General features: G+C 37.9%; 1 protein-coding gene across 4 annotated transcripts in view; it reads right to left on the reverse strand.

Annotated features, from left to right (window-relative positions):
• LOC6495749 (disintegrin and metalloproteinase domain-containing protein 12) overlaps window positions 1-27,312 on the reverse strand; it is a 573,836-nt gene that overhangs the window by 453,685 nt on the left and 92,839 nt on the right. For all 4 annotated transcript variants that reach the window (XM_044717324.1, XM_044717323.1, XM_044717322.1 and 1 more), the window contains one exon: window positions 5,651-6,110. In XM_044717324.1, coding sequence (XP_044573259.1) covers window positions 5,651-5,720 — 70 coding nt within the window. In that variant the 5' untranslated portion in view covers window positions 5,721-6,110. The remainder of the gene's footprint in view (window positions 1-5,650; window positions 6,111-27,312) is intronic.

A 27,312-nucleotide genomic window follows, 5' to 3' on the forward strand; every position in this document is an offset into this window, starting at 1 on the left:
AGTTGTCTACGAATGCGTTGATTTGTAGATGCCGGGATGTGTTAGGGATAAATGGTGCCTGAATCAGGATCAAGTGAATAGGTGCAAGTAAAGGTTCGCCGTGTTTTTGCCCGCCACCCAGGTGACCAGTCCCGGAGCTTTATGGTAGCTGAAACTGGGGGTGCTTCTTTTAGTTGCACGAACCTGACCAGAGGATTTTTCTGGTACCACGGAAACGTTGTTCCAACTACGCCTTGTCACAAGCTCCTAAGAGTTATTGGGAACATAGCTGCCCGTCTTCGAGCGGGGCAGCAGAGAATTGTTCCGGTTTGCGAAAGAGGAAGGAATAGACATAGATAGAACATGGTGGATAAAACTGTAACATCTGTAATCTATTCCTAGCAGCTATGTATTTTTCTATCCGGGACTTTTCTATATGGTTGAGGCCCCTGGCTATGGTATGGTGGTTTATCACCCAAATGCGTGTAGAGCCCTTTGGATCAACGTGAAGTTTCGTTATACAACCGGGTGCCGTGATCCCATGGATCGGAAGAGGTTTAAATAGGCGCTGATTGACGCATAATTTCATATCCCATGCCCAAGGAAGCCGTGAGCTTAAGCCAATGTGGCAGGTGCTCACGTTAAGCCATTCCGACTTTCATGTCCTAGTCTCTCAGTCTCAAGCACACATCCTTCTTTTGTTTGCAGGCAGTATATAAGTACAGCTTTTAAGTAATCCAATTTGCCAAATTTCATAAGGATCGACCGACTATATCTTATACCTGTCATATAAATGAACGATCGGAAATGGCATAACTTTTTTGATTTGATAGAAATGATTGAAATGATTTGATAGTGAAATTTTCGGCCAGCTTCCATGTCCGTTCATACTTGGTTTTAGTAAAAAGTTCTTGGTTTGTTTATTTGTGAATAATTTTGATAATTTCATTAGCCATAAAAAAGGCAATTGCTTTATAGGGTTAAATGAAATCGAATTCAATCGATGTCTTACTTATAATCTTACTAAACTTACTTACAAAAGACTTATAATGTTAACAGTCTAGGTGAATTCCACTTTCTTAACTGCAAAACTCTTAAAAACTCAAAAATCTATCCAATCTTCGCAACCAAGGATTCAATTGGCCTTCAGGTTGTGTGCAACGGAATTTCGTCAACAGCCACCATAAGGTCGTTCAGTCGATTCGGAAATAGCTCCAGACACATACATCCATTTCCATAAAGTTCAATCATGATTGCAGTTGATTTTTGATGAATTCACGCACAGTTTCGATTACCTTTGCGGTGATCACGAATTTTAATAGGCCCACATGTTAAAAGTCATTTACGTCCTCACGACCACTTTGAAAACGTTGGAGCCACGCGTGCACTATGCAACGGGATAGGCCATAATCGCCATAAACTTGTTTTATCAATTGAAAAGTTTCGGTAAAAGTTTTACCAATTTTAAAACCGTCGGCTCTTTGTTCGAAGCTCATTTTCGCATCGATAACTCAAATATTCTAATGCTTTACTTCCAATTGATCAAATTTCATGAAATTGGACTCACTAGGCAATCGATAGAAATAGTAGATTCTAACGCACAAGTCGACATATATGTATATGGTAACACCATGGGGTGCTAGATTAAGAGTTTATTTTGGAACACACCTTGGAACACACCCGTGCTTTCCTACTGGATTTGTTGCATTTTTTGTTTCAAAACATACAAAGTATGCAATACATTTTTTTTTTCGAATCTATATTTTGAAAGGTTAAAGTTTCGGTGGAATAGATGAGTACTAGGTATAATATAGCCGGAAACTATACTAGGGTATGAACATTCTTTATTTAATTAGTTTTTAGTAATTTTTACACCCTTGCAGAGGATATTATGATTTTAATCAAAAGTGTACAACGCAGTGAAGGAGACATCTTCGACCCTATAAAGCATATATATTCTTGATCAGGATCACCTCCTGCGTCGATATGAGCATGTCCGTCTTTCTGTCGGTTTCTACGCAAACTAGTCTCTCAGCTTTAGAGCTACCGAGTTGAAACTTTGCACACATCCTTATTTTCCTTGCAGGTAGTATATAATCCTTGCAGTATACAAGTCGGAACGGCGGGGATCGGTCGACTATATCCTATAGCTGCCATATAACTGATTGATCGGAAATGTCATAACTTTGGTGTTTTAGATTGCTAGAGGGTTGGGACTTTGCACACATGTTAAACGTGTCAAAGATATCTTATCTGCAAAATTTCATAAGGATCGGCTGACTATATCCTATAGCTGCCATATAACTGAACGATCGAAATTGGCATATCTTTGGTGTCTTTTAAGTTAGAATGATGGGACATTTTACGGATTCTATTTTGGGAAATGTTATTCGACCTGCCAAATTTCATACGGATCGGCCGTCTATATCCCATAGACGACATATAACTGAACGATCGGAAATGGAACAACCTTAACTGCTAGGGTATTTCAACATCGGAAGTTAGCTTTCTTTTCTTGTTAAATTTGAGGTTATGCTCCAAAAATTTTGTACTGACCAGAATTTGTTTTAGGGAATATGAATTTTACTTTCACGAGTGGGAATTTCGTCGAGCTTCGGAAAACTTTTTGTGTTGTATTTATGAAAACACATTATAAAAATGAATACATAGGGTTCCAGAATCCAAACGCTTTGCCTAATTTCATATGCAACGGTAAAGCGTAGGAATTCTAAAACTCCACAATACCCTTTTTTTATGATCTACCGAAGCTAAGCCAGTCTAGTTACATTTAAAAACGGGATTTACATATTCCTATTAATTTTATCATTTTTCAATTTTTTTCAACAAAATTCGAAAGTCTCTAATAAAAAGCATATTACCATAAACATATTATGCACCAACAAATCACCCGTTCGATGTCCGATTAATCTGTCACACTCGGAAATTCATCCACATGAACGAAACGCAAACGAATTGCAATACGTTTCTTCATCAACGAATGCAAAAATGAGCAACGGACGTTATCATCACCCCCATATAGGAGCCTAATATCGGCCATAGATTGGGTTCAAGGATCGGCCGATTGAACTAATACAATATAGGCAGAGCACATTCTACGAACTTCAGCCAGACGAATACGGTATGCCAAAACGGTATACCGGTTTAAACAGAAACAAATTTTGAAACTTCAGTAATTTTTCCGTGGCGTTTATTTTTTCGCCTCAGTCCTTGCCAACAAAGTATTATTATATTAAAAGTATTATATTATATATTACAAATTCTTATAATGCGCATAACTTTGGTGTTTTTAAAGTTAGAAAGATGGGATTTTGGCAATAGATTTTGGGCAAAATAATCCGATTTGCCAAATTTCATAAGGATCGGACAACTATATCCTATAACTGCCATATAACTGAACGATCGGAAATGGCGCAACCTTGCCATTTTTAAAGATGCTTGGGGCTATTTCCAACATTTTTATTCGAAAATTGATTATCGAATCAAGGAAATTTTCATTAGGATCGGGCAACTATATAGGATCCGATATATATAAAATAATAAAAGCTGCTACCTAACTGCAAGAAGTTAACTTTCCTTTCTTGTTATACCCTTGCAGAGGGTATTATAAGGAAGTGAAGGAGAAATCTCCGACCCTATAAAGTAATATCTTACTACCAAAATATCTTATGTACAAAATTTCATAGGGATCGGTCGACTATATCCTATAGCTATCATAGAACGATCGAAATGGGCATAACTTATGGTGTTTTTTAAGTTAGAAAGATGGGATTTGGTACAGATTCTATTTTGGGAAAAACAATCTGATTTGTCGAATTTCATAAGGATCGGCTGACTGTATCCTATAGCTGCCATATAACTGATTGATCGAAAATGCTATAACTTCGTTGTTTTTCAAGTTAGAAAGATGGGAGTTTCAATGGGGGTTCCTCTTTGGGCAAAAACGTTGGAGCCACGCGTGCAGTATGCAACGGGATAGGCCATAATCGCCATAAACTTGTTTCATCAATTGAAAAGTTTCGCTAAAAGTTTTACCAATTTTAAAACCGTCGGCTCTTTGTTCGAAGCTCATTTTCGCATCGATAACTCAAATATTCTAATGCTTTACTTCCAATTGATCAAATTTCATGAAATTGGACTCACTAGGCAATCGATAGAAATAGTAGATTCTAACGCACAAGTCGACATATATGTATATGGTAACATCTATTGTGCTTTCCTACTGGATTTGTTGCATTTTTTGTTTCAAAACATACAAAGTATGCAATACATTTTTTTTTGCGAATCTATATTTTGAAAGGTTAAAGTTTCGGTGGTATGAGTACTGGGTATTGTATAGCCGGAAACTATACTAGGGTATGAACATTCTTTATTTAATTAGTTTTTAGTAATTTTTACACCCTTGCAGAGGGTATTATGATTTTGGTCAAAAGTGTGCAACGCAGTGAAGGAGACATCTCCGACCCTATAAAGTATATATATTCTTGATCAGGATCACCTCCTGAGTGGATATAAGCATGTCCGTCTGTCCGTCTGTCTGTCTGTCTGTCGGTTTCTACGCAAACTGGTCTCTCAGTTTTAGAGCTATCGAGTTGACACTTTGCACACATTCTTTGTTTCCTTGCAGGTAGTACATAAGTCGGAACGGCCGGGATCGGTCGACTATATCCTAAAGCTGCCATATAACTGATTGATCGGAAATGCCATAACTTTGATGTTTTTTAAGTTAGGGGGTTGGGACTATCCACACATGTTATATTTGACAAAATATCTTATGTACAAAATTTCATAAGGATCGGCTGACTATATCCTATAGCTGTCATAGAACGATCGGAATTGGCATAACATTGGTGTTTTTTAAGTTAGAAAGATGGGACTTGGTACAGATTCCTCTTTGGGCAAAATAATTCAATATGCCAAATTTCATAAGGTTCGGCCGACTATATACGATCCGCTATATATCTAATAATAAAAGATACGTGGCGCCACCTAGCGGACTGCGACTGAACTGCAAGGGTATATCAACTTCGGCTCCGCCCGAAGTTAGCTTTCCTTTCTTGTTTTTATTTATTTTTAGCTTCAACTATCTGAACTATCAGATCTATTTGAGACATCTGAAACTTCTGAATTGGATGAAGAAGTGGTCAAAAGTGTAAAAGCTGTTTTAAAACGAGATAGCCGACTGAGCCGCAGTTTGTGACAATTGGAAAAAAAACGTTTCATCTGAGGCACAAGGATCTGCAGCTATTAAGCAAATGAATTCCGTAGGGAATAGCCGAGACTTTCCCAAGCCAATGCTCGTGAAATGGTAAGCCATACTATTGGTAAATCTATTGTCTATTGGCAAATAAAAACTATGTAGCCATAAAAATAATAATAAGAATGTAAATAAAAACTTTGTAATTATAAAAATAATAAAAACAATTTAAATAAAATGGGATTCAATAAAGAATGGTGCGTTTTTACTTCAAGAAATTGTCGTATTTGGTATGGGAACTTTTATTTCTTGCAATAAACAAAAATTTGTTAATTTTTATCAAAAGAATTTTTCGTACCTAAAACATGTTTTTTCCGAGGAAGAACTTGTTTTTCTGAGTGTACATATTGTTGAAAGTTAAATATATTTTATGTATTTTATCTAAAATATACTTACCACCGACAGCTATGGCTAAAGCACACAGCATAGCAAAGCTTAGGATTAACAATTCAATTCGTGTCCCCATGATGGATGCAGAAATTGTGTTTTTGCAATTAAGGTCTCAAAATGTAAATCAGTTGTTAGTCTTTTTAATCTCTCCACTAATTCACTTTATCAAAATTTTTCTGGGTTTTTCAAATTATTTGTTAGCTGAGCGACTTTACATTCGTTATAAGTTCCTTTTTTAAGTCGCTTTAGTACTTGTTTAGTTGCTTCTTTAAACAAACTTTAATATACACTTTATAGCTTTGGCAGTGTTTTACGGTCGTAAGCTTCTTAAAAGGGTACTTGCCCAGTCTCTTAGTTTAGACGTTAATGCACATTGCGGAACTTTGCAAATTTTTACGCCAAAATTTATATATCCTAGTTTTACCAAAACTAGGCAAGGTTACAAATTTCTCTGAGTTTCCATAAGCTGAAATAATTTAAAAAAGGTATGAATTAGCAAGCATTTTTTTTTTAAATATTCTCGAGTATCTGCACGAAAAAAATAATCGCTTCATTTACAGACCACAGTTTATATTCGCCAACAAATGGAAGCTAAAAGTTTTAAAAACTTATTTTTTATTCTTAAAATAAATATTTATTTAATTTAACTACTCACCCAGCACGTAAAGTAATACTAATTTTCGATATTTGCAACAAAACATTTCCGAAACGTTAAGCATGCAATGTTTCGTTAAAAGGTTTGTACAAAAAGGTTTATACCCCCATATTGATTCTGTATTAACTCCGAACAATGTATTTAAACACACTTAAACAAGAAAGGAAAGCTAACTTCGGGCGGAGCCGAAGTTTATATACCCTTGCTGTTGAGTCGCAGTCCGCTATGTGGCGCCTCGCATCTTATATTATTAGATACATAGCGGATCCTATATAGTTGGCCGATCCTTATGAAACTTGGCAAATCGAATTATTTTGCCAAAAGAGGAATCCATTGAAACTCCCATCCTTCTAACTTGAAAAACAACGAAGTTATAGCGAGTTCCGATCAATCAGTTATATGGCAGCTATAGGATATAGTCGGCCGATCCTTATGAAATTCGACAAATCAGATTGTTTTTCCCAAAATAGAATCTGTACCAAATCCCATTTTTCTAACTTAAAAAACACCAAAGTTATGCCAATTTCAATCGTTCTATGACAGCTATAGGATATAGTCGGTCGATCCTTATGAAATTTTGTACACAAGATATTTTGGTCAAATATAACATGTGTGGGGGGCCTCATGGCCTAGTGGTTAGTGTACTAGCTCGCTAAGCGTGAGGTCGTGGGTTCGAGCCCCACTCGTGTCAAGTGCATGGCCCTGCAAGTTTTTCGGCGCTCGCGCATATGATGTAAGTAGCGAAAAAGCTCTCGTTGGATTCTCGCTATTTATAATTATGTGCATGAAACCCGAAAAACCGGCATTCCCAGATGTCGTTGTCACTTCTGAGATAGGTTGCACTCGGCTAATCACCGGATCGACTGAACAATAACGATTACAGAAACAAATACATGATTGGAAAAAAACACCCACATCCCCAGCCCGATGACGACCCGCCGCTTTTCGCAACGGACACGAATTGGACAATGGAATGTGAGGACCCTAATGGAGCCATCCAGAATTGCGCAGTTTGAATAAGGAGATGGGCATAGTTAGGATTGGAACCCTGGAGTGGAACCCGCAAGGAAGAAGAAGAGTGGGACGCCCCAAAAGCTAACCTGGCGCCGATCTACAATACGCGAACTCGCAGACAATAATACGTCACCTGGGGACTTGGCAAAGAGAACAGCGGGTCCGGTGGAATACACATGTGGATGCCCTAAGCTCCCAAGCGGAGTAATAGGAATAAAAAAAAAAAAAAAAAAAGGTGTGGAAAGTCCCAACCCTCTAACTTAAAAAAAACCAAAGTTATGGCATTTCCGATCAATCATTTATATGGCAGCTATAGGATATAGTCGACCGATCCCGGCCGTTCCGACTTATATACTGCCTGCAAAGGAAAGAAGGGTGTGTGCAAAGTTTCAACTCGATAGCTTTAAAACTGAGAGACTAGTTTGCGTAGAAACGGACAGACGGACATGCTCATATCGACTCAAGAGGTGATCCTGATCAAGAATATATATACTTTATAGGGTCGGAGATGTCTCCTTCACTGCGTTGCACACTTTTGACCAAAATTATAATACCCTCTGCAAGGGTATAAAAAGTTATTGCGTTTTCGATCAATCAGTTCTAAGACAGATCCTCAGTCTGTCTGTCTGCCTGTCTGATTGGCTGTCTGTCTGTCTGTTTCTACGCAAACTAGTCCCTCAGTTTTAAAGCTACCGAGTTGAAATCTTGCACAAATCCTTCTTTTGTTTGCAGGCAGCATTAAAGTCGGAACGGGATCGGTCGACTATATCCTATAGTTACCATATAACTGATTGATCGGAAATGCCATAACTTTGGTATTTTTTGGTAACTCTAGTGAGAAAGTTGGGACTTTCCACACATGGTATATTTGGCCAAAATATATTATGTAAAAAATTTCCGATATATATATATATAATATATAATATATGCAGCTACTCAACTGCAAGGGTATATAAACTTAGGCTCCGCCCGAAGTTAGCTTTCCTTTCTTGTTTCTTTATTTATTTCTATTTCTGAGATTTCTGAGATTTTCTGAAGATTTCTGTGTACTCAAGAAACTTTTCGGGCTCACCCGTAGGGTTACTACCACGTTCCCAGTTTTTGTTTCAGTCGAATTCCGCAGTCTAGTCAACCAACCAAAAACACAAAATTAGGCAATGTATTTTTGACAAAGTAAATACAAACACAAACAAACTAAATGACCACGAAATTTAAGTTAACTGAAATTTTAATTTTTTCGTAAAAAGCCCTTCCAAAATCCAATTTTATTTTTTTTTTTTATATATTGTATTTATTTTTGATGATACTACTTGGAGCTATGCTGCCAACGAAAATACTCCTCTTCGCCGGAAGTGGTGTCCACAATGTAAGCGTTTTTAGACTTTTGAAGTGAAACTTCTTTAGGCGCGTAATGGATTTTCGGGGACGGAGTAAAACCGAGTCAGGATCGACACGAAAATGCGAGTACCCCACCCCCCTCACCGTTCACTGTCCCTCTCTCACCATATGCGCTTGTTGAGGTGGGAGAGCCGCTCACGAACGTTGTCTCTCTTCTCTTCTTTCCTCTCTCTCAGACACCAGCGAACTGCGTTATTGAACTTTTTCAAAAACACACTCAATTTGGATATTGTTAATGATAGGAACACTAGCACGACTAGACACGGGACAACAATCGATGCAGTTTTTGCACGATTCATTAAGGATTTAAGTGCTCACGTATATATCTCGCACTTTAGTTACCATAACCCAATTATCACGACATTAGGAAATGATATTCATGAAATTGACAATGAAAATGGCACATGATTGGTAAATTGTCATTGTAATTTCTTTGTAATTTTTATACCCTTGCAGAGGGTATTATAATTTTGGTCAAAAGTGTGCAACGCAGTGAAGGAGACATCTCCGACCCTATAAAGTATATATATTCTTGATCAGGATCACCTCCTGAGTCGATATGAGCATGTCCGTCTGTCCGTCTGTCTGTTTCTACGCAAACTAGTCTCTCAGTTTTAAAGCTATCGAGTTGAAACTTTGCACACACCCTTCTTTCCTTTGCAGGCAGTATATAAGTCGGAACAGCCGGGATCGGTCGACTATATCCTATAGCTGCCATATAACTGATTGATCGGAAATGCCATAACTTTGTTGTTTTTTAAGTTAGAGGGTTGGGACTTTCCACACATGTTATATTTGACCAAAATATCTTGTGTACAAAATTTCATAAGGATCGGCCGACTATATCCTATAGCTGTCATAGAACGATCGAAATTGGCATAACTTTGTTGTTTTTTAAGTTAGAAAGATGGGATTTGGTACAGATTCTATTTTGGGAAAAACAATCTGATTTGTCGAATTTCAAAAGGATCGGCCGACTATATCCTATAGCAGTCATATAACTGATTGATCGGAAATGCTATAACTACGTTGTTTTTCAAGTTAGAAGCATGGGAGTTTCAATGGATTCCTCTTTTGGCAAAATAATTCGATATGCCAAATTTCATAAGGATCGGCCGACTATATACGATCCGCTATATATCTAATAATATAAGATGCGTGGCGCCACCTAGCGGACTGCGACTCAACTGCAAGGGTATATCAACTTCGGCTCCGCCCGAAGTTAGCTTTCCTTTCTTGTTAATTGTAATATTGTTATTTATGTAATATTGTATACTTGTGAATAAATTGAAAATTTTTGGAACTATACATTAATCGAACGTCATTCATCTATAAGAAAATATTAGAAAAAGCAAATTCATGCTTCGTCGTTGAATTATTTAACCTCTAATTTTCAAACTAACCTAAGAGAGAAAATAGAGATGATGAAATGAAAATAGTGAGAGAGGAATACTAGAAGTTTCACTTCTGTCTTGCGTAGGCTTGACACACCCTTTTATTTCTTTTAATGTAAAATATTTCCAGTTTCAATTAGTTGATTTGCATCAAGTTTCCCCCCAATCCACAAAAAGACATTTTTTTCTAAGCCTATTTAATATTTTCTACATTATTTTATATTATATTATATAATAATAGTTTAATTAAAACAATACCTTTCGAGTTATGTACCGATTGTTTAGACCGGAAGAACACAGAATATTTTTAATTATTGGGCTACATATAAATATTTAAAAGCCTCCTTGCGCACTCTGCGAGTGCGGTTCGTCAACTACATGTACAGCAGTCCACTGTGATAAATCGTGGCATAGCACTATTAATTCAAGGGCAAATGATTTTAATTTGTGCTAATTGGAAAGATGTCTTTGAAAATATGCATAAAATAGTTCGTAACTAAAATGAGCCGTAAGAATTGCGTAGACTATATACATATATGCTGAGGATTTACATATGTAGTACAAGGATGTAAGTGCTGGAAAGGATTTAAGAAAAAAGGTTCGCCCTATTTCAGTGATCGTCCAAATCTGTACAGTGCCTCTTCAATTTCTAATCCAAAACAATAACTTTTTGTTTGTACTTTTATTGCAATTTACATTATTACCACTCAACCTTGAATTTTCTAGGGTATACAAATTTCTGCTTCGGACGACTCAGAAATCGCCTACCAAAAGGCGTTTTTGCATAATTGAAATGTTTTTATATAAACTGGACCAAATTAACACAATATTCAAAAATTTATAAAAATATTATAATTTTGGTATGTTTTGTGAAAACATCCCAATAATCTAGTAGGGAAGCAATGAAGAATGAAAAGAAAAGTGAAAACTCCTCTAAGATTTTGCCGATTTGGCTGAAATTTATATCCAGATATTAATTGTTTGTTGGATAAATTTTGTGATTGATCGGAATGCTATATGATCGGAAATGCTATAACTTTTTTAAGTTAGAAAGATGGGACTTGGTGCATATTCTATTTTGGACAAAATAATCTGATTTTCCAAAAATTGAGACTTTCCACACTTGTTATATTTGACCAAAATATCTTGTGTACAAAATTTCATAAGGATCGGCCGACTATATCCTATAGCTGTCATAGAACGATCGGAATTGGCATAACTTTGTTGTTTTTTAAGTTAGAAAGATGGGACTTGGTACATATTCTATTTTGGACATAATCTGATTTGCCAAGTTTCATAAGGATCGGCCAACTATATAGGATCCGCTATGTATCTAATAATATAAGATGCGTGGCGCCACCTAGCGGACTGCGACTCAACTGCAAGGGTATATAAGCTTCGGCTCCGCCCGAAGTTAGCTTTCCTTTCTTGTTTGTGATAAAAATGTTGATATATATATATACAATCCAAATCCATCCTTCTTACTTTAAAAATACCAAATTGTGTCATTTACGATCATGCAGTTATATAGCTGCCATATGATAAGCTATAAGATATAGTCTGCCGATACTTATAAAATTTATTGGATCGTATTGGTTTCCCCAAAATGATCTCCCGATTAATAAATTCGATTTAATAAATCTATAGAATAGTTAAAAAAGAAGAATTTCTATGCTCTCGTAAGAAATTAGGAATATATGTTTTTATACAAGCCCGGAAAAGATATATAATGCGATAAAGCCCATTGCACTTTGAACATAAAACCCTAAGATGGTCATTTTTTTTTTGCGCGGTTCCCACTGCATACGTACAGCCCACCTCCCGTCCAACCGACCGAGGGACGCTGCCGCATAACGTACGGCTCGAATCGCGGCAATAGATCCGAGATAGATAAGCGAGGATTAGGAGAAAGATATTACGAGGAAAAGTGTTGCACAGATAAGGCGGTTAATATAAGCGATTTAAGATTGTTAGTAGGGCAAAGTGACAAGATGTGATAGAGATCATTGTAGTCCGAACATAATACCCTGAACGGATCGTGTTGGGCATATGTCGAACTACAATGGCTGAGGAGCAGAGGACGAAAGTTTCTGGTCCTTCTACTAGGAATGTTAAAATTTAAGCGTGTTAGTAAATGCTGGCTGTCTATATTTCCATAAATAAGATTATATAAAAACATGACACCCAGCATCGTTCTACGATTTGTTAATGATGGTAAGTTGATTAGTAAAAGTCTACTATGATAAGAGGGGAGGTAAAGATTTGCATCCCAATTAAGTCCCCTAAGCGCAAAAGTAAGGAAGTTTTTTTGTACAGATTCAATGTGATCTTGGTGTACTCCATATTGAGGACTCCAGACACACGATCCATACTCAAGAATCGGACGGACCAATGATGTATATAACGTTTTAGTTATGTACGGGTCATTAAATTCTTTTGACCATCTTTTAATAAAACCAAGGCGTTCCCATAAAGAAAGTACATAGCCTGGTGAGGACTGGATCGGTAAAAAGACATAAGTTTACATTTCGATCCATTAAGCTTTAGGTTATTTGCTAAACACCAATTTTGAAGTTTATCCAAATCGGATTGAAGTCTAGAATGGGCGCTAGTGAATTTATACTGAAGGCATAGCTTAACGTCATCAGCGTACATAAGTACAAGTGAATTAGTTAAGGCAAGAGGCAAGTCGTTAATAAACAGAGTAAAAAGTAGGGGTCCAAGATGGCTTCCTTGGGGCACCCCCGATGTGGCGCGGACTGAACGTGAGGTAACATCTTTAAGGAAAACACGTTGGGTTCTCCCTGATAAGTAGCTCGAAATCCACATAAGAAGGTCAGTTGGGAAACCCAAAAGACTGAGTTTACTTATAAGAAGCGAATGGTTAACAGAGTCAAATGCTTTACTGAAGTCAGTGTATATGACGTCTGTTTGTAAGCCATTCCGGAAGCCATCCGTGATAAAAGATGTTAGCTCCAATAAGTTGGTAGTGGTGGAGCGGCGCTTCATGAAGCCATGCTGGCACGGAGTTATTATTGAACTACATAGGTGTTGCAAATGTGGAGTGATAAGTTTTTCAAAAAGCTTTGGAATTGCTGACAATTTAGAGATGCCTCTATAATTAGCAGCGTCGGATTTTTTCCCATTTTTATGCAGCGGAATAATGAAGGATTCCTTCCACATAAGGGGAAAGATCGAAGTTTCCAGCGATAGATTGAAGAGTTTAACAAGCGGTTTGCACAGTGCCTCGGCGCAGTACTTCAGAACACATCCTGGTACTCCATCAGGGCCTGGCGAATACACGGGCTTAAACTTAAGAAGATCCGATAACACACCACTTTGATCGAAAGATGGGCAAAATATAAGGTTGGCTGATTGGATATTATAAGTGTAAGGCTGAGCTAAACTGCTGCTAGGTGAATAGGTAGTTTGAAAAAACTGTGCAAAGAGATCGGCCATTGCCTGATCGGTGTTCGCATAAGAGTTCTCAAACGTAAGCAGAGGGGGAAAAGATACATGTTTACGCTTAGTGTTTACAAAGTTATAAAACTGCTTCGGATCCTGAGTAAACTGAATCCTGCAGCGGCGAATATAACTCCTATAACATTCTGCGTTATGCACGGTGAAATTGGACCGAGCTACTAAGTATCTTGAATAACTAACTGTACAGCCAGATAATCTATGTTTGTTTAAAAGTCTACTCATATTATTCTTTAAATTTATAAGGTGCCTTGTATACCAAGGCGGATTCGTTGAAGCGGACGGATATTTCCACGGCACGCAAGCGTCGAAAAATATGTTCAAAGTGTAATAACATTTTTTTAATGCGATGTTTATATCCACGCATGCCAGCAAATCAGACCAATCAAATTCCAAAATTAACTTATTTAATTTCGTAAAGTCAGCCTTACGAAAGAAACGAACTTTCTGAAATTTAACTGTAGACTTAAGGTCAAAAAAGTAATTATTTTCGATTGAAACCTCAAGAGTGGGATGATATGGATCCTCAGGGTTAGAAAGGGGCAAGGTTCTGGAAAGAGTAATTACATCAGGATCAGAAACGAAACATAAGTCCAACAGCCGACCTAAAGAATTTCTAACGTGGTTAATTTGCCCGAGTGACATGTCGAACATGCCCTCAGGGAAGTCATGGTGGGAGTTAAGCTGTAAAGACGGTGAATTATCAACATTTGACCACATAAGTTCTGGGATATTAAAGTCACCCAGAGCTATCAGCTGGTCACCATCAGACAGACGATCGAAAATCAAACGAATAGCGGACAAATGTTGCCAGTATGTTGGCGGTTCGGACGAAGGTGGTATGTACGAACAGGTAACATACAAAGATTGATCGGACAAAGTGATTTTGATGCAAAGAAATTCAATGTTACCAAACTCTTGTGATTTTACCTCTTCAGAAGCGAATTTGGAGTCTACAGAAATTAGCACTCCACCTCCCCTTCGCAAAGTTCTATCACATCTAAAAGTGGTGTACCTACTAGGAAAAACTTCGGAGCTTAAGATCTCCGGCTTTAACCAAGTTTCTGTAAATACTATAATGTGGGATGCAAAAAAAGAACTATCAGAATACAGTTTGGGAAGTTTACTACGTAACCCTCTTGTATTCTGATAGGTAAGTGTTAATGAAGATATTAGTTTTTTGAGATTGAGGAAGATGAGGTGGAAGGTTGATCAGTGGCCTTAACATGTGGGAGTTTTACACCCACAGGTTTGGTTATCTTTTTTTTCACCGTACTTGGTTGATGTTCTTGGACGAAAATGTTCTCTGGCCAAAAGCTGGCGGAACAGATCGTCTTGAACATCTGCAAGGGCACACGTATTTTGAAAGATGACGTGTGCCTGGTGTAAGAATATTTGAATTTTGTAATATCCACCACCTTTATGTCGGCTTTTGCTTTGGCTTTGATGTAAGCCGAGATATCAATCTCCGAAGTATCAGGGGCAAGCCGGGAAACAAAAATGTGTTTCGATGGTGGGATCACCTGCAAGGGTTTTGGTGCCGCCGTAACTAATACTGCGGCATCAGTGCGTACCGGGGGTCCGGACGGTTTATTACCCTGTTAGGTGACTGTTACAGGAGTTTCAATTATTGGGTCTGGGATCACTTGAAGCGATGCCACAGAGGACATATCGGACAATTGCTCATTGATTCCGAGACATTCGGAAGCCGAATTTTTCTCAGGGGCGGCCCTTGGGGTAGCCAGAGATATAAGCGGCTGCATAGTTGTCGGCTGAGCAGGCTGAAGATTATTCGACCCGAGAACATCACTAAAAGCGGATTTCTTACGCTTTGGAGACTTATTTAGTAGTTGAAAGCTACTAAACTGAGTATCAAGCGCACAGAGTTGGTCATTGATTTTTCGAAATCCACTAATCAACTCCTTGAAACCGCTTTTAGTCTGCCTCATGAACGACCTCATTTCGTCCTGAACAGAACGACAACCATCACAGCAAAAGTGGAGACCAGACCTACGCGAGATTGCATCCGAAACTGAGGCCGTGAACCCGGCACACTTAGCGTGTAAAACGTTTTCACAGAGCCAGCAATGGATGGTAGGCTGGGAAGACGAGATTGTCTTATTGCAAGACTTTAATACACAGACCAATTTAAAATCCATAATTATTAAAAATTTAAACAATTAATTTATAAAAAATTATTTAAAATTAAATAATTAATTTATTAAAAATTATTAAAAATTAAATAATTAATTTAAAAATATTATTTGATTTTATTAATGAGGAACCTTGAACCACTGTACCAAGGAAAAGAGAAGGGGAGATTAAAGAGAGCAGTTAGTGCAAGTTAGTAAGATTTAAAGAAATAGAGATAAGAATCTCTATTGAGCGAGAGTAGAAGCAAAAGAATAGCAACAACACCGTAGGAGATGAAGAAGCAGAGCAGGGCTATGTTTGGAAAGTAAATTAAATAAATAATTATTTTACCTCCAAATATATCACTGCACACGCGAAGCGATACGGATCTAAAAAATTGCAATTTGTTTTTATATCAGTAAAGAAATAAACACCGATTGTTTATAGAAAGCTTATTGCAAGTTTTACAAAAACGTAGTGCGCACAAAAAAAACACGTCCGTCCGCTTTAAGATAAAGAGAGGAAGTAAGCAATGAGGGCAAAAATCTAGCTACTATAGCTACGGAACAAAGAGGAGTAAAACTTTTAGTCCTATTAGGAACCTTTTTAACGTTAAGCATATTAGTAAATGAAGGCTATCTACATCACCATGATTAAGGTTTTGTTGAAAAACCCAGCATCTTTCAACGACTTTTAAAGGTGCGTACCATTTTTTTTAATTTGGTTCACAAGTGGGTAAGCTATCTTGGTCGCTCCCTAATATAACCTTCTTTGAGTCGCCGCTCTGTTTAATCTTTTGTAAAGCATTTATCAGTTTTTGGATAGCTATACTGTTTTTAATATGCATCAATGAGCATGTGTATTACGGGTTTGATTCGGATCCCATGGGTGATTGTTTTATTTATTTTCAGTTAAAACTTATATAACGGTTGAACTGCTTGCATTCAGGTTGTGATCCAAGAGAAAGGGATCACGTCGGGGTTGGTCCGTAGAGCGTTATGCAGCCTCTATCGTCGAACTTGAACTCGCGGGAGTAACGGTAAGTGGCGGAATAGTAGTTAAAACCTATAGAGAGACTGATTAATATTATCCTGTATTTTCTTTATTAACAAATAAATCATGAAGAATATAAATATTGCAGTTTGAGTAAGTAAGAGTAAGTAGAGTAAAGCGAAAATATGAAACAAAGACCCTTGTAGTCAGAACATAATACCCCAAGCGCTCATCACTTCTCTCTTTATCTTAAAGCGGACGGACGTGTTTTTTTTGTGCGCACTACGTTTTTGTAAAATTTGCAATAAGCTTTCTATAAACAATCGGTGTTTATTTCTTTACATATATAAAAACAAATTGCAATTTCTTAGATCCGTATCGCTTCGCGTGTGCAGTGATATATTTGGAGGTAGAATAATAATTTGTTTAATTTACCTTCCAAACATAGCCCTGCTCTGCTTCTTCATCTCCTACGGTGTTGTTGCCATTCTTTTGCTTCTACTCTCGCTCAATAGAGATTCTTATCTCTATTTCATTAAATCTTACTAACTTGCACTAACTGCTCTCTTTAATCTCCCCCTTTCGTTTCCTTGGTACAGTGGTTCAAGGTTCCTCATTAAAAAAATCAAATAATATTTTTAAATTAATTATTAATTTTTTTAATAATTTTTAATAAATTAATTATTTAATTTTTAATAATTTTTAATAAATTAATTATTTAATTTTTAATAATTTTTAATAAATTAATTATTTAATTTTAAATAATTTTTAATAAATTAATTATTTAAATTTTTAATAATTATGGATTTTAAATTGGTCTGTGCATTAAAGTCTTGCAATAAGACAATCTCGTCTTCCCAGCCTACCATCCATTGCTGGCTCTGTGAAAACGTTTTACACGCTAAGTGTGTCGGGTTCACGGCCTCAGTTTCGGATGCAATCTCGCGTAGGTCTGGTCTCCACTTTTGCTGTGACGGTTGTCGTGCTGTTCAGGACGAAATGAGATCGTTCATGAGGCAGACTAAAAGCAGTTTCAAGGAGTTGATTAGTGGTTTTCGAAAAATCAATGACCAACTCTGTGCGCTTGATACACAGTTTAGTAGTCTTCAACTACTAAATGAGTCTCCAAAGCGTAAGAAATCCGCTTTTAGTGATGTGCTCGGGTCGAATAATCTTCAGCCTGCTCAGTCGACAACTATGCAGCCGCTTATATCTCTGGCCACCCCAAGGGCCGGACCTGAGAAAAATTCGGCTTCCGAAAATCTCAGGATTATTGAGCAATTGTCCGATATGTCCTCTGTGGCATCGCTTCAAGTGATCCCAGACCCAATAATTGAAACTCCTGTAACAGTCACCTAACAGGGTAATAAACCGTCCGGACCCCCGGTACGCACTGATGCCGCAGTATTAGTTACGGCGGCACCAAAACCCTTGCAGGTGATCCCACCATCGAAACACATTTTTGTTTCCCGGCTTGCCCCTGAAACTTTTGAGATTGATATCTCGGCTTACATCAAAGCCAAAGCAAAAGCCGACATAAAGGTGGTAGATATTACAAAATTCAAATATTCTTACACCAGGCACACGTCATCTTTCAAAATACGTGTTCCCTTGCAGATGTTCAAGACGATCTGTTCCGCCAGCTTTTGGCCAGAGAACATTTTCGTCCAAGAACATCAGCCAAGTACGGTGAAAAAAAAGATAACCAAACCTGTGGGTGTAAAACTCCCACATGTTAAGGCCACTGATCAACCTTCTACCTCATCTTCCTCAATCTCAAAAAACTAATATCTTCATTAACACTTACATATCAGAATATAAGAGGGTTACGTAGTAAACTTCCCAAACTGTATTCTGATAGTTCTTTTTTTGCATCCCACATTATTGTATTTACAGAAACTTGGTTAAAGCCGGAGATCTTAAGCTCCGAAGTTTTTCCTAGTAGGTACACCACTTTTAGATGTGATAGAACTTTGCGAAGGAAAGGAGGAGTGCTAATTTCTGTAGACTCCAAATTCGCTTCTGAAGAGGTAAAATCACAAGAGTTTGGTGACATTGAATTTCTTTGCATCAAAATCACTTCGTCCGATCAATCTTTGTATGTTACCTGTTCGTACATACCACCTTCGTCCGAACCGCCAACATACTGGCAACATTTGTCCGCTATTCGTTTGGTTTTCGATCGTCTGTCTGATGGTGACCAGCTGATAGCTCTGGGTGACTTTAATATCCCAGAACTTATATGGTCAAATATTGAAAATTCACCGTCTTTACAGCTTAACTCCCACCATGACTTCCCTGAGGGCATGTTCGACATGTCACTCGGGCAAATTAACCACGTTAGAAATTCTTTAGGTCGGCTGTTGGACTTATGTTTTGTTTCTGATCCTGATGGAATTACTCTTTCCAGAACTTTGCCCCTTTCTAACCCTGAGGATCCATATCATCCCACTCTTGAGGTTTCAATCGAAAATAATTACTTTTTTGACCTTAAGTCTACAGTTAAATCTCAGAAAGTTCGTTTCTTTCGTAAGGCTGACTTTATGAAATTAAATAAGTTAATTTTGGAATTTGATTGGTCTGATTTACTGGCATGCGAGGATATAAACATCGCATTTGCCAAACTTATCACTCCACATTTGCAACACCTATGTAGTTCAATAATAGCTCCGTGCCAGCATGGCTTCATGAAGCGCCGCTCCACCACTACCAACTTATTGGAGCTAACATCTTTTATCACGGATGGCTTCCGGAATGGCTTACAAATAGACGTCATTTACACTGACTTCAGTAAAGCATTTGACTCTGTTAACCATTCGCTTCTTATAAGTAAACTCAGTCTTTTGGGTTTCCCAACTGATCTTCTTATGTGGATTTCGAGCTACTTATCAGGGAGAACCCAACGTGTTTTCTTTAAAGATGTTACCTCGCGTTTAGTCCGCGCCACATCGGGGGTGCCCCAAGAAAGCCATCTTGGACACCTACTTTTTACTCTGTTTTTTAACGACTTGCCTCTTGCCTTAACTAATTCACTTGTACTTATGTACGCTGATGACGTTAAGCTATGCCTTAAGTGTAAATTCACTAGCGCCCAGTCTAGACTTCAATCCGATTTGGATAAACTTCAGAATTGGTGTTTAGCAAATAACCTAAAGCTTAATGGATCGAAATGTAAACTTATGTCTTTTTACCAATCTAGTCCTCACCAGGCTATGTACTTTCTCTATGGGAACGCCTTAGAACGATTAACTCAAGATAACGATCTAGGTGTCCTATTAGATTTGAAACTTAAATTTACCGACCATATATCTACCATGGTTAATAAAGCTATGGGTGTGCTTGTTTTTATTAAAAGATGGTCAAAAGAATTTAATGACCCGTACATAACAAAAACGTTATATACATCACTGGTCCGTCCGATTCTTGAGTATGGATCGTGTGTCTGGAGTCCTCAATATGGAGTACACCAAGATCACATTGAATCTGTACAAAAAAACTTCCTTACTTTTGCGCTTAGGGGACTTAATTGGAATGCAAATCTTTACCTCCCCTCTTATCGTAGTAGACTTTTACTAATCAACTTACCATCATTAACAAATCGTAGAACGATGCTGGGTGTCATGTTTTTATATAATCTTATTTATGGAAATATAGACAGCCATTTACTAACACGCTTAAATTTTAACGTTCCTAGTAGAAGGACTAGAAACTTTCGTCCTCTACTCCTCAGCCATTGTAGTTCGACATATGCCCAACACGATCCGTTCAGGGTATTATGTTCGGACTACAATGGTCTCTACCACATCTTGTCACCTTGCTCTACTAACAATCTTAAATCGCTTATATTAACCGCCTTATCTGTGCAACACTCTTCCTCGTAATATCTTTCTCCTAATCCTCGCTTATCTATCTCGGATCTAATCCCGCGATTCGAGCCGTACGTTACGCGGCAGCGTCCCTCGGTCGGTTGGACGGGAGGTGGGCTGTACGTATGCAGTGGGAACCGAGCAAAAAAAAAAAAAAAGGGGATCATGCTAAGCATTTTGCGAACTACAATGGCTATGGAGTAGAGGACGTAAGTTTTCGGTCCTTCCATGTTATCTGGCCAAACACTTGCTGCACAAATGGTATTGATCATCTTGAATGACACGTGCCCAGTACAGGTCTCTTTTAAATTTAGTAATGTAAGCCACCTTTATGTCAGTTTTCGCTTTGACGTAAGCCGAGATATCAATCTCAGAAGTATAAGGGAAGAGCCGGGAAACAAATATGTGTTTCGATGGTGGGATCGCCTTCAAGGATTTTGGTGTCGCTGTAACTAATACTGCTTATACCCTGGGTCCGGACGGTTGATTATCCTGCTGGATGACTTTCAAGGGGATTTAAATTAATGGGTATGGTGGTATCACTTAAAGCGATGCCACAGAGGAAATATCGGACAATTGCTCATTTATACTGATTGCTCATTTCGAAAGCCGAATTTTTCGCAGCCCTTGGGGAGGTCAGAGATATGAGCGACTGGATAATTGTCGGTTGAGCAGGCTAAAAATTATTCCCAAGCCCCAAGTATCGCCCAAGCACATAACCAACAACGGATTTCTTACGCTATGGACTCACTTAGCAGCTAAAGACAACTGTTTGTCCGTAGAGCGTTACGCTGCCAATATTGTCTTATTACAATACTAATCGTAAAATCTAAAATCGAAAAAATATTCATAACGATACATTGAACCACTGTACCAATCAAACAATAAGAGTGAGAAACGAGAGTAAAAAAAATAAATAAGAATCGTTATCGGACGATAATCGGATCGGATAATAGCAAACACAAAAAGAGGAAGATGGAGAGCAGAGCTATGCTTGAAAAAAATATACAAATTTATTAATTTACCTCCTAATATACCAGTGCATTGAATTGATTTAAATATACACAAATGAATATTTGAAAAAGGAAATTAAGGCAGTAATATATATCCGATAAATCTTTAAAAATTATTGCGTAATAGATTAGTTTATCTCACGTTTTAAACTAAAAGGTGGCTGGATAAAATTATTAACAAATTGATAACGACACCGAAAAATACGTTCACTCGATTCAACTTTATAATTCGCAACAGGTCTTGAATTCAAACAGTAAACAAGATTGATTCATCCTTCTCCTTTACGTCTCGACCTGGTGACACAATATCTGCCGGGTTCTGTTTGGTTGGTACATGCCACCACGTGCTATCCTCTGACCACTATTTAATTTCAGCAAATCTATGTGATACGAACGTTGACAAAGTTGCGGGTTGGGAATGAATCCAATGAAGAGTTACTGCTCTGATCGATGCATCAAAAAACACATTAATTTGAATTGGTGCCATCGGCTCGGTAATCACGAATCTCTGTATTAAGATAACCAGTAACTGCGACAAGAAAAACTGTATTTTGCTCCAAGCTGTTTCAAAGTGCAGAGGAATTGACTCATCTTAATCTAGCTTATTGATCCACAGTTCCTGCAATAGGATCTTTCCTTTATTAGGTATTAGGCTCAATAAGCCATAAGCTTTGATGTCGCCGAAAGAAAGCTAAGTCGCTTAGTCGCCCTTCGATCCATGACTGAAGCATCAATTTAAAATTTAAATACATAATTTTTAGGAACCCAACCGATTCCTATTGCTTTAGTCAACTTTTATTCCTATCAACTGATATCGCCTATCTGCTTCATTCACCATTATTTGACGATGTATCTTTTTTATGTCAGCTATCAGAGCGAATTTGTTTAGCTGAAACCCAAGAAAAGTTGAGTACAGCTCTTCCTGATTTGTTGGACTCAATATCAAAAAATCATTTAGGGATTTCTGTGTGGATGTCTTACAGGACGTATCAAAAACGACTCGTAGTTTAGTTGATGTGCTTTGAAGCCGTAAGACACACTGGTGGAGTATACCGTATTGTGAAGTAAGAGAGCTTGCAGGGGACATTTGACATTCATCATATAGATTCGTATTCTTCCATAAGTTCTAAATACATTTTCTTTATATTCGGATCTCGAGACAATCTTCTCTCGAGCGACAGAAAGCGGGGTTTGGCTATCTCGAATCAGTTTCCAAAATTCTTGGATCCGAATAAAATGGAAGTCTGATTTCAAATCGACCTGAAGGCAATTGATGTTAGATCTGTATGTATTTAAGTCTTATTTGGGTTCACTGAATATTTAGTTAACGTATATTCCCGATGCGCTGGGCTTGCGTTGGTAGCAAAAATGTGACTGACTTAAATTTACGTGGTTTTACCATAGGAACAAGCTTCGCATAAGAAAGGCTTAAGATAAATTAAGATGAACATAAACGCCCAAGTGGCGTGATTATGAATACTGTACAACGGAAAGCTCAAATCGTATGCGCTTTGTGTAAGGTGTACAGAATTTGCTGTACACCAGACAGAACTGATAAGAGCTGAGAACTCATAAGAGCTTCAAATACATAGGAAATTATAACAAAAGAGAATGATAAAATGTAAATGTGGGGTCTCGTTCCCATGGGACATGGGAGAACCCTTGCAGCTCAATCGGTTGACCAGAAAAGGCAATGTTTCGAGTAACACAGCAGCTCGACAACATTGGCCACTGGTCCATAAGTGTTCGCCATCGTCCAATCAGTGCTGTGGGAAATGGCTCATCCTAATGAAGCGCTGCAGTCTAGCTCTCCTGAAAGAGTAGCTTTAGCACGAAAGTGGCTAGAGCGATAAGTCCGAGTGGGTGGAATACTCTTGATAATTCTGACAGCAACTCTCTTTTGCGGGTGATCCGCAGAGCTGTTGTTAAGTTGGCTGGGGTCATAGCATCGGTCGTCTTCTGGAAGGGATTCTTAAAGGGACATACAGTTTGAGCTCCTATTCATATATTGCTTCTTGAGGTCTGGACATCGACGAAATTTCCTTTGCAGTGCGGCCAAAATGTTTATGTCCTGGGGTAGGGTTGCCGCGATGGTGAAGTAGACTCTTTAAATGGGTATCCCACAATGTATTTTCTCTTCTGGGAACGTGTGTGTGTAGCTGTGAAGTGAGCTTCTGATGGCTCACTAGCGTCGATAATTTCCGTAATGGGGTGAACCTGGTCTATTTCCATGAAAGATCGTACGAGACTGTCTAGGTCCGCATGATGCGTGGTGGCAATGTGATTGTCGTCACAGGTATTGTAAGAACCTGTAACGACCCAACCGCAGAGTGTATTAATTTCACACGGATTGCCCTTTCCGAAATCTCTTCCTTTTCTAATGTATAAATTTCATAACTGTTCGGCTACAATGAGAACGTCGATTGGACCAGGTGTGGTAAACAATGGTAACGCGGAAATCTGCTTCCATGATGAAGAAGATGTGTCTATAGAATGGGCCGGTAGAGAAGTCGTCAATGAGGAAAACATTAACGAATCAAAGTCTAAGGTGTGCTTGGAGAGTCGAGACTGTATTTTTAGCTGAGCGCTTCCTCGAGTAATACCGGTGCTTTTGGCGGCAAGACCCAGGACTGAGATTCGAGCATGAATGTACGACGTACACCAATGCGTTGACTGAATGCTTCCGAAGTAAATTTTAGGGTAGATCCAGTGTCAAGTAGCATCCTGCAGGTAGTAGTTTTGCCCTATGAATCGACAACATTTGCTAGGACGGTGGGCAAAAGAGCCTTGATGCCTGGTGCAGGAATATATTCCAACGTGTGATGAGTGACAATTGGTTCACCTGAGCTGGCTGCGCCTGGTGACAGTGAGCGTTGTGAAGTAGCGAGTGATGTTTACACCGGCACTTGCGGCAAGCATGTTTTGATGTGCAGTTCGAAAACATGTGAGCCGTGCTAAGAAATTTGAAGCACAGCTTGTGATTTATGACGAATTTACGGTGCATTTTGGATGATAAAATGTAAATTAAGCATTGATCTCGTTGTTCGCAATCCAGCGCTCGAAGTCCTCGAATCACCTCGTCGGCCCCATCTGCAAGCTTGCATAAAGTACTGATGTTTCCACCTGTTGCGCTGGGAAGTGTCATGAAGTTTTAGAATAATGATCGCAGGATGAGTGACCGCCTGTTTTATAGTTTTTCCTATCGTTTAACCTATCCCACACTTCGCTGTAGTTATCGTTTATCACGGCGATATGTTTGATTAGGGCTAGGGATTCTCCATGTAAATATGAGTTTAAGTAATGAAACCGTTGGCAGTCGGTCAGCCGCTGATTATTGCCGATGGATCCCTTAAACATATCCAAAAAATGCTTCCAATCCTCCCAATATTTGCATTCTGTTGTTTCTTGTTTAATTATACCTATGATAAAATTTTCAAATATTATTTTTCCTGTATTTTTATACCCTTGCAGAGGGTATTATAATTTTGGTCAAAAGTGTGCAACGCAGTGAAGGAGACCTCTCCGACCCTATAAAGTATATATATTCTTGATCAGGATCACCTCCTGAGTCGATATGAGCATGTCCGTCTGTCCGTCTGTCCGTCGGTCCGTCTGTCCGTCTGTCTGTTTCTACGCAAACTAGTCTCTCAGTTTTAAAGCTATCGAGTTGAAACTTTGCACACACCCTTCTTTCCTTTGCAGGCAGTATATAAGTCGGAACGGCCGGGATCGGTCGACTATATCCTATAGCTGCCATATAACTGATTGATCGGAAATGCCATTACTTTGGTGTTTTTTAAGTTAGAGGGTTGGGAGTTTCTACACATGTTATATTTGACCAAAATATCTTATGTACAAAATTTCATAAGGATCGTCCGAATATATCCTATAGCTGTCATAGAACGATCGAAATTGGCATAACTTTGGTGTTTTTTAAGTTAGAAAGATTCTATTTTGGGGAAAACAATCTGATCTGCCAAATTTCATAAGGATCGGTGAACTATATACGATCCGCTATTTATCTAATAAAATAAGATGGGTGGCGCCACCTAGCGGACTGCGACTGAACTGCAAGGGTATATCAACTTCGGCTCCGCCCGAAGTTAGCTTTCCTTTCTTGTTTTAACTGATTTATTACATTAATACAATTATTAATGACATCGATTATTTGGTTTAGATCATGATTCTGAATTGAATTGTCTGCTATGTTATTATTTTATTTTCTTATTCTTCTTTGTCATTTAAAGTATAACTAAAGTTCCAAATAAATATTTTTATGTTGATCCTACAATATTCAAAAGACCTCTCTTACTGCGTTTAACAATGTTAATTCCGTTTATTTTTCTATTTAGTTTATCGACGAGATACTAGATTTGAAGTATGTCTCTGAACTCTTTTTTTTTCTAATAAAAGATTATTAAAAGTTAATTCTGTTTTTTCAGATTAATACTTAAAACATGGTATTCGTATTTAGTTTTTATTTCAATATTTCCAGTTTTGAATATTAAGTATCCATTCCTTGCTGTAATCGGTTTGATATCTATACTTTGTCCGGCGAGGTGGTGAAATGTGATGAAAACAAGAAAGGAAAGGTAACTTCGGTCGGAGCCGAAGTTTATATACCCTTGCAGTTGAGTCGCAGTCCGCTAGGTGGCGCCACGCATCTTATATTATTAGATATATAGCGGATCGTATATAGTTCACCGATCCTTATGAAATTTGGCATATCGAATTATTTTGCCCAAAGAGGAACGCCCATTGAAACTCCCATCCTTCTAACTTGAAAAAGAACGAACTTATAGCATTTCCGATCTATCAGTTATATGGCAGCTATAGGATATAGTCGACCGATCCCGGCCGTTCCGACTTATATACTGCCTGCAAAGGAAAGAAGGATGTGTGCAAAGTTTCAATAGCTATAGCTATATGGTTTTATTGCATGGTTTTATTGACTTTTTTTGGGAAAAGCGTTAAGACTTCAACAATTTCTATTATTTTTGAATGAAATTTGTCTCGTTTTATTCAGAATTAATGAGACAACATTGATATGTGGCATGGATGACAGAATTTTTGTAAGTTGTACCGATAAACTGGCGTCAAAATCCGAAAAACACGAGTAAAAGTCGAAAACTTCAGTTTCTGGTGTAAAAATGTTGTCCTTTTTGTTTAACAAATTCGAAGATATATTTTTTTTTTCAAAAGCTCGATCCAATAAACAATTTCTACTATGTCACTTCAAAAGTTCATTCACTTTTTTTTTTGTAACACTGTGTTATTATTGATGAAAATATTGCTTCTAACATCCCTGAAAATGTACTTACTCTTGTTATTTACTTTTTTACTTGTTGTATGACTTATAATGAATAACACAGTGCTACAAAAAAAACAAAAGTGAATGAACTTTTAAAGTTACATAGTAGGAATTTTTTATCTGGTAGAGTATAACACAAAACCGTGTATGAAATATTTGTGACACCCTCAAAATCTTGATTTATGGTTAAAAAACCATTTTTCGGAATTTTTTTGACTTTAAAATTTCCTGAACGCGTTTTTTTAAGCCCATTTCAAAATTGCCGGCGTTTTTCAATAGTTTAAGGTTGTAGATTTTTTTCAACACAAAGGATGTTTTTTACACAACAAACTGAAATTTTCGGCTTTTATTCGTGTTTTTCGTATTTTGTCGTATTTTGGGGGGGGGGGGGGGGGGGGGGGGGCTTTATCG

Source organism: Drosophila ananassae, chromosome XR, assembly GCF_017639315.1.
Source record: "Drosophila ananassae strain 14024-0371.13 chromosome XR, ASM1763931v2, whole genome shotgun sequence".
Classification (NCBI taxonomy): Eukaryota; Metazoa; Arthropoda; class Insecta; order Diptera; family Drosophilidae; genus Drosophila; species Drosophila ananassae.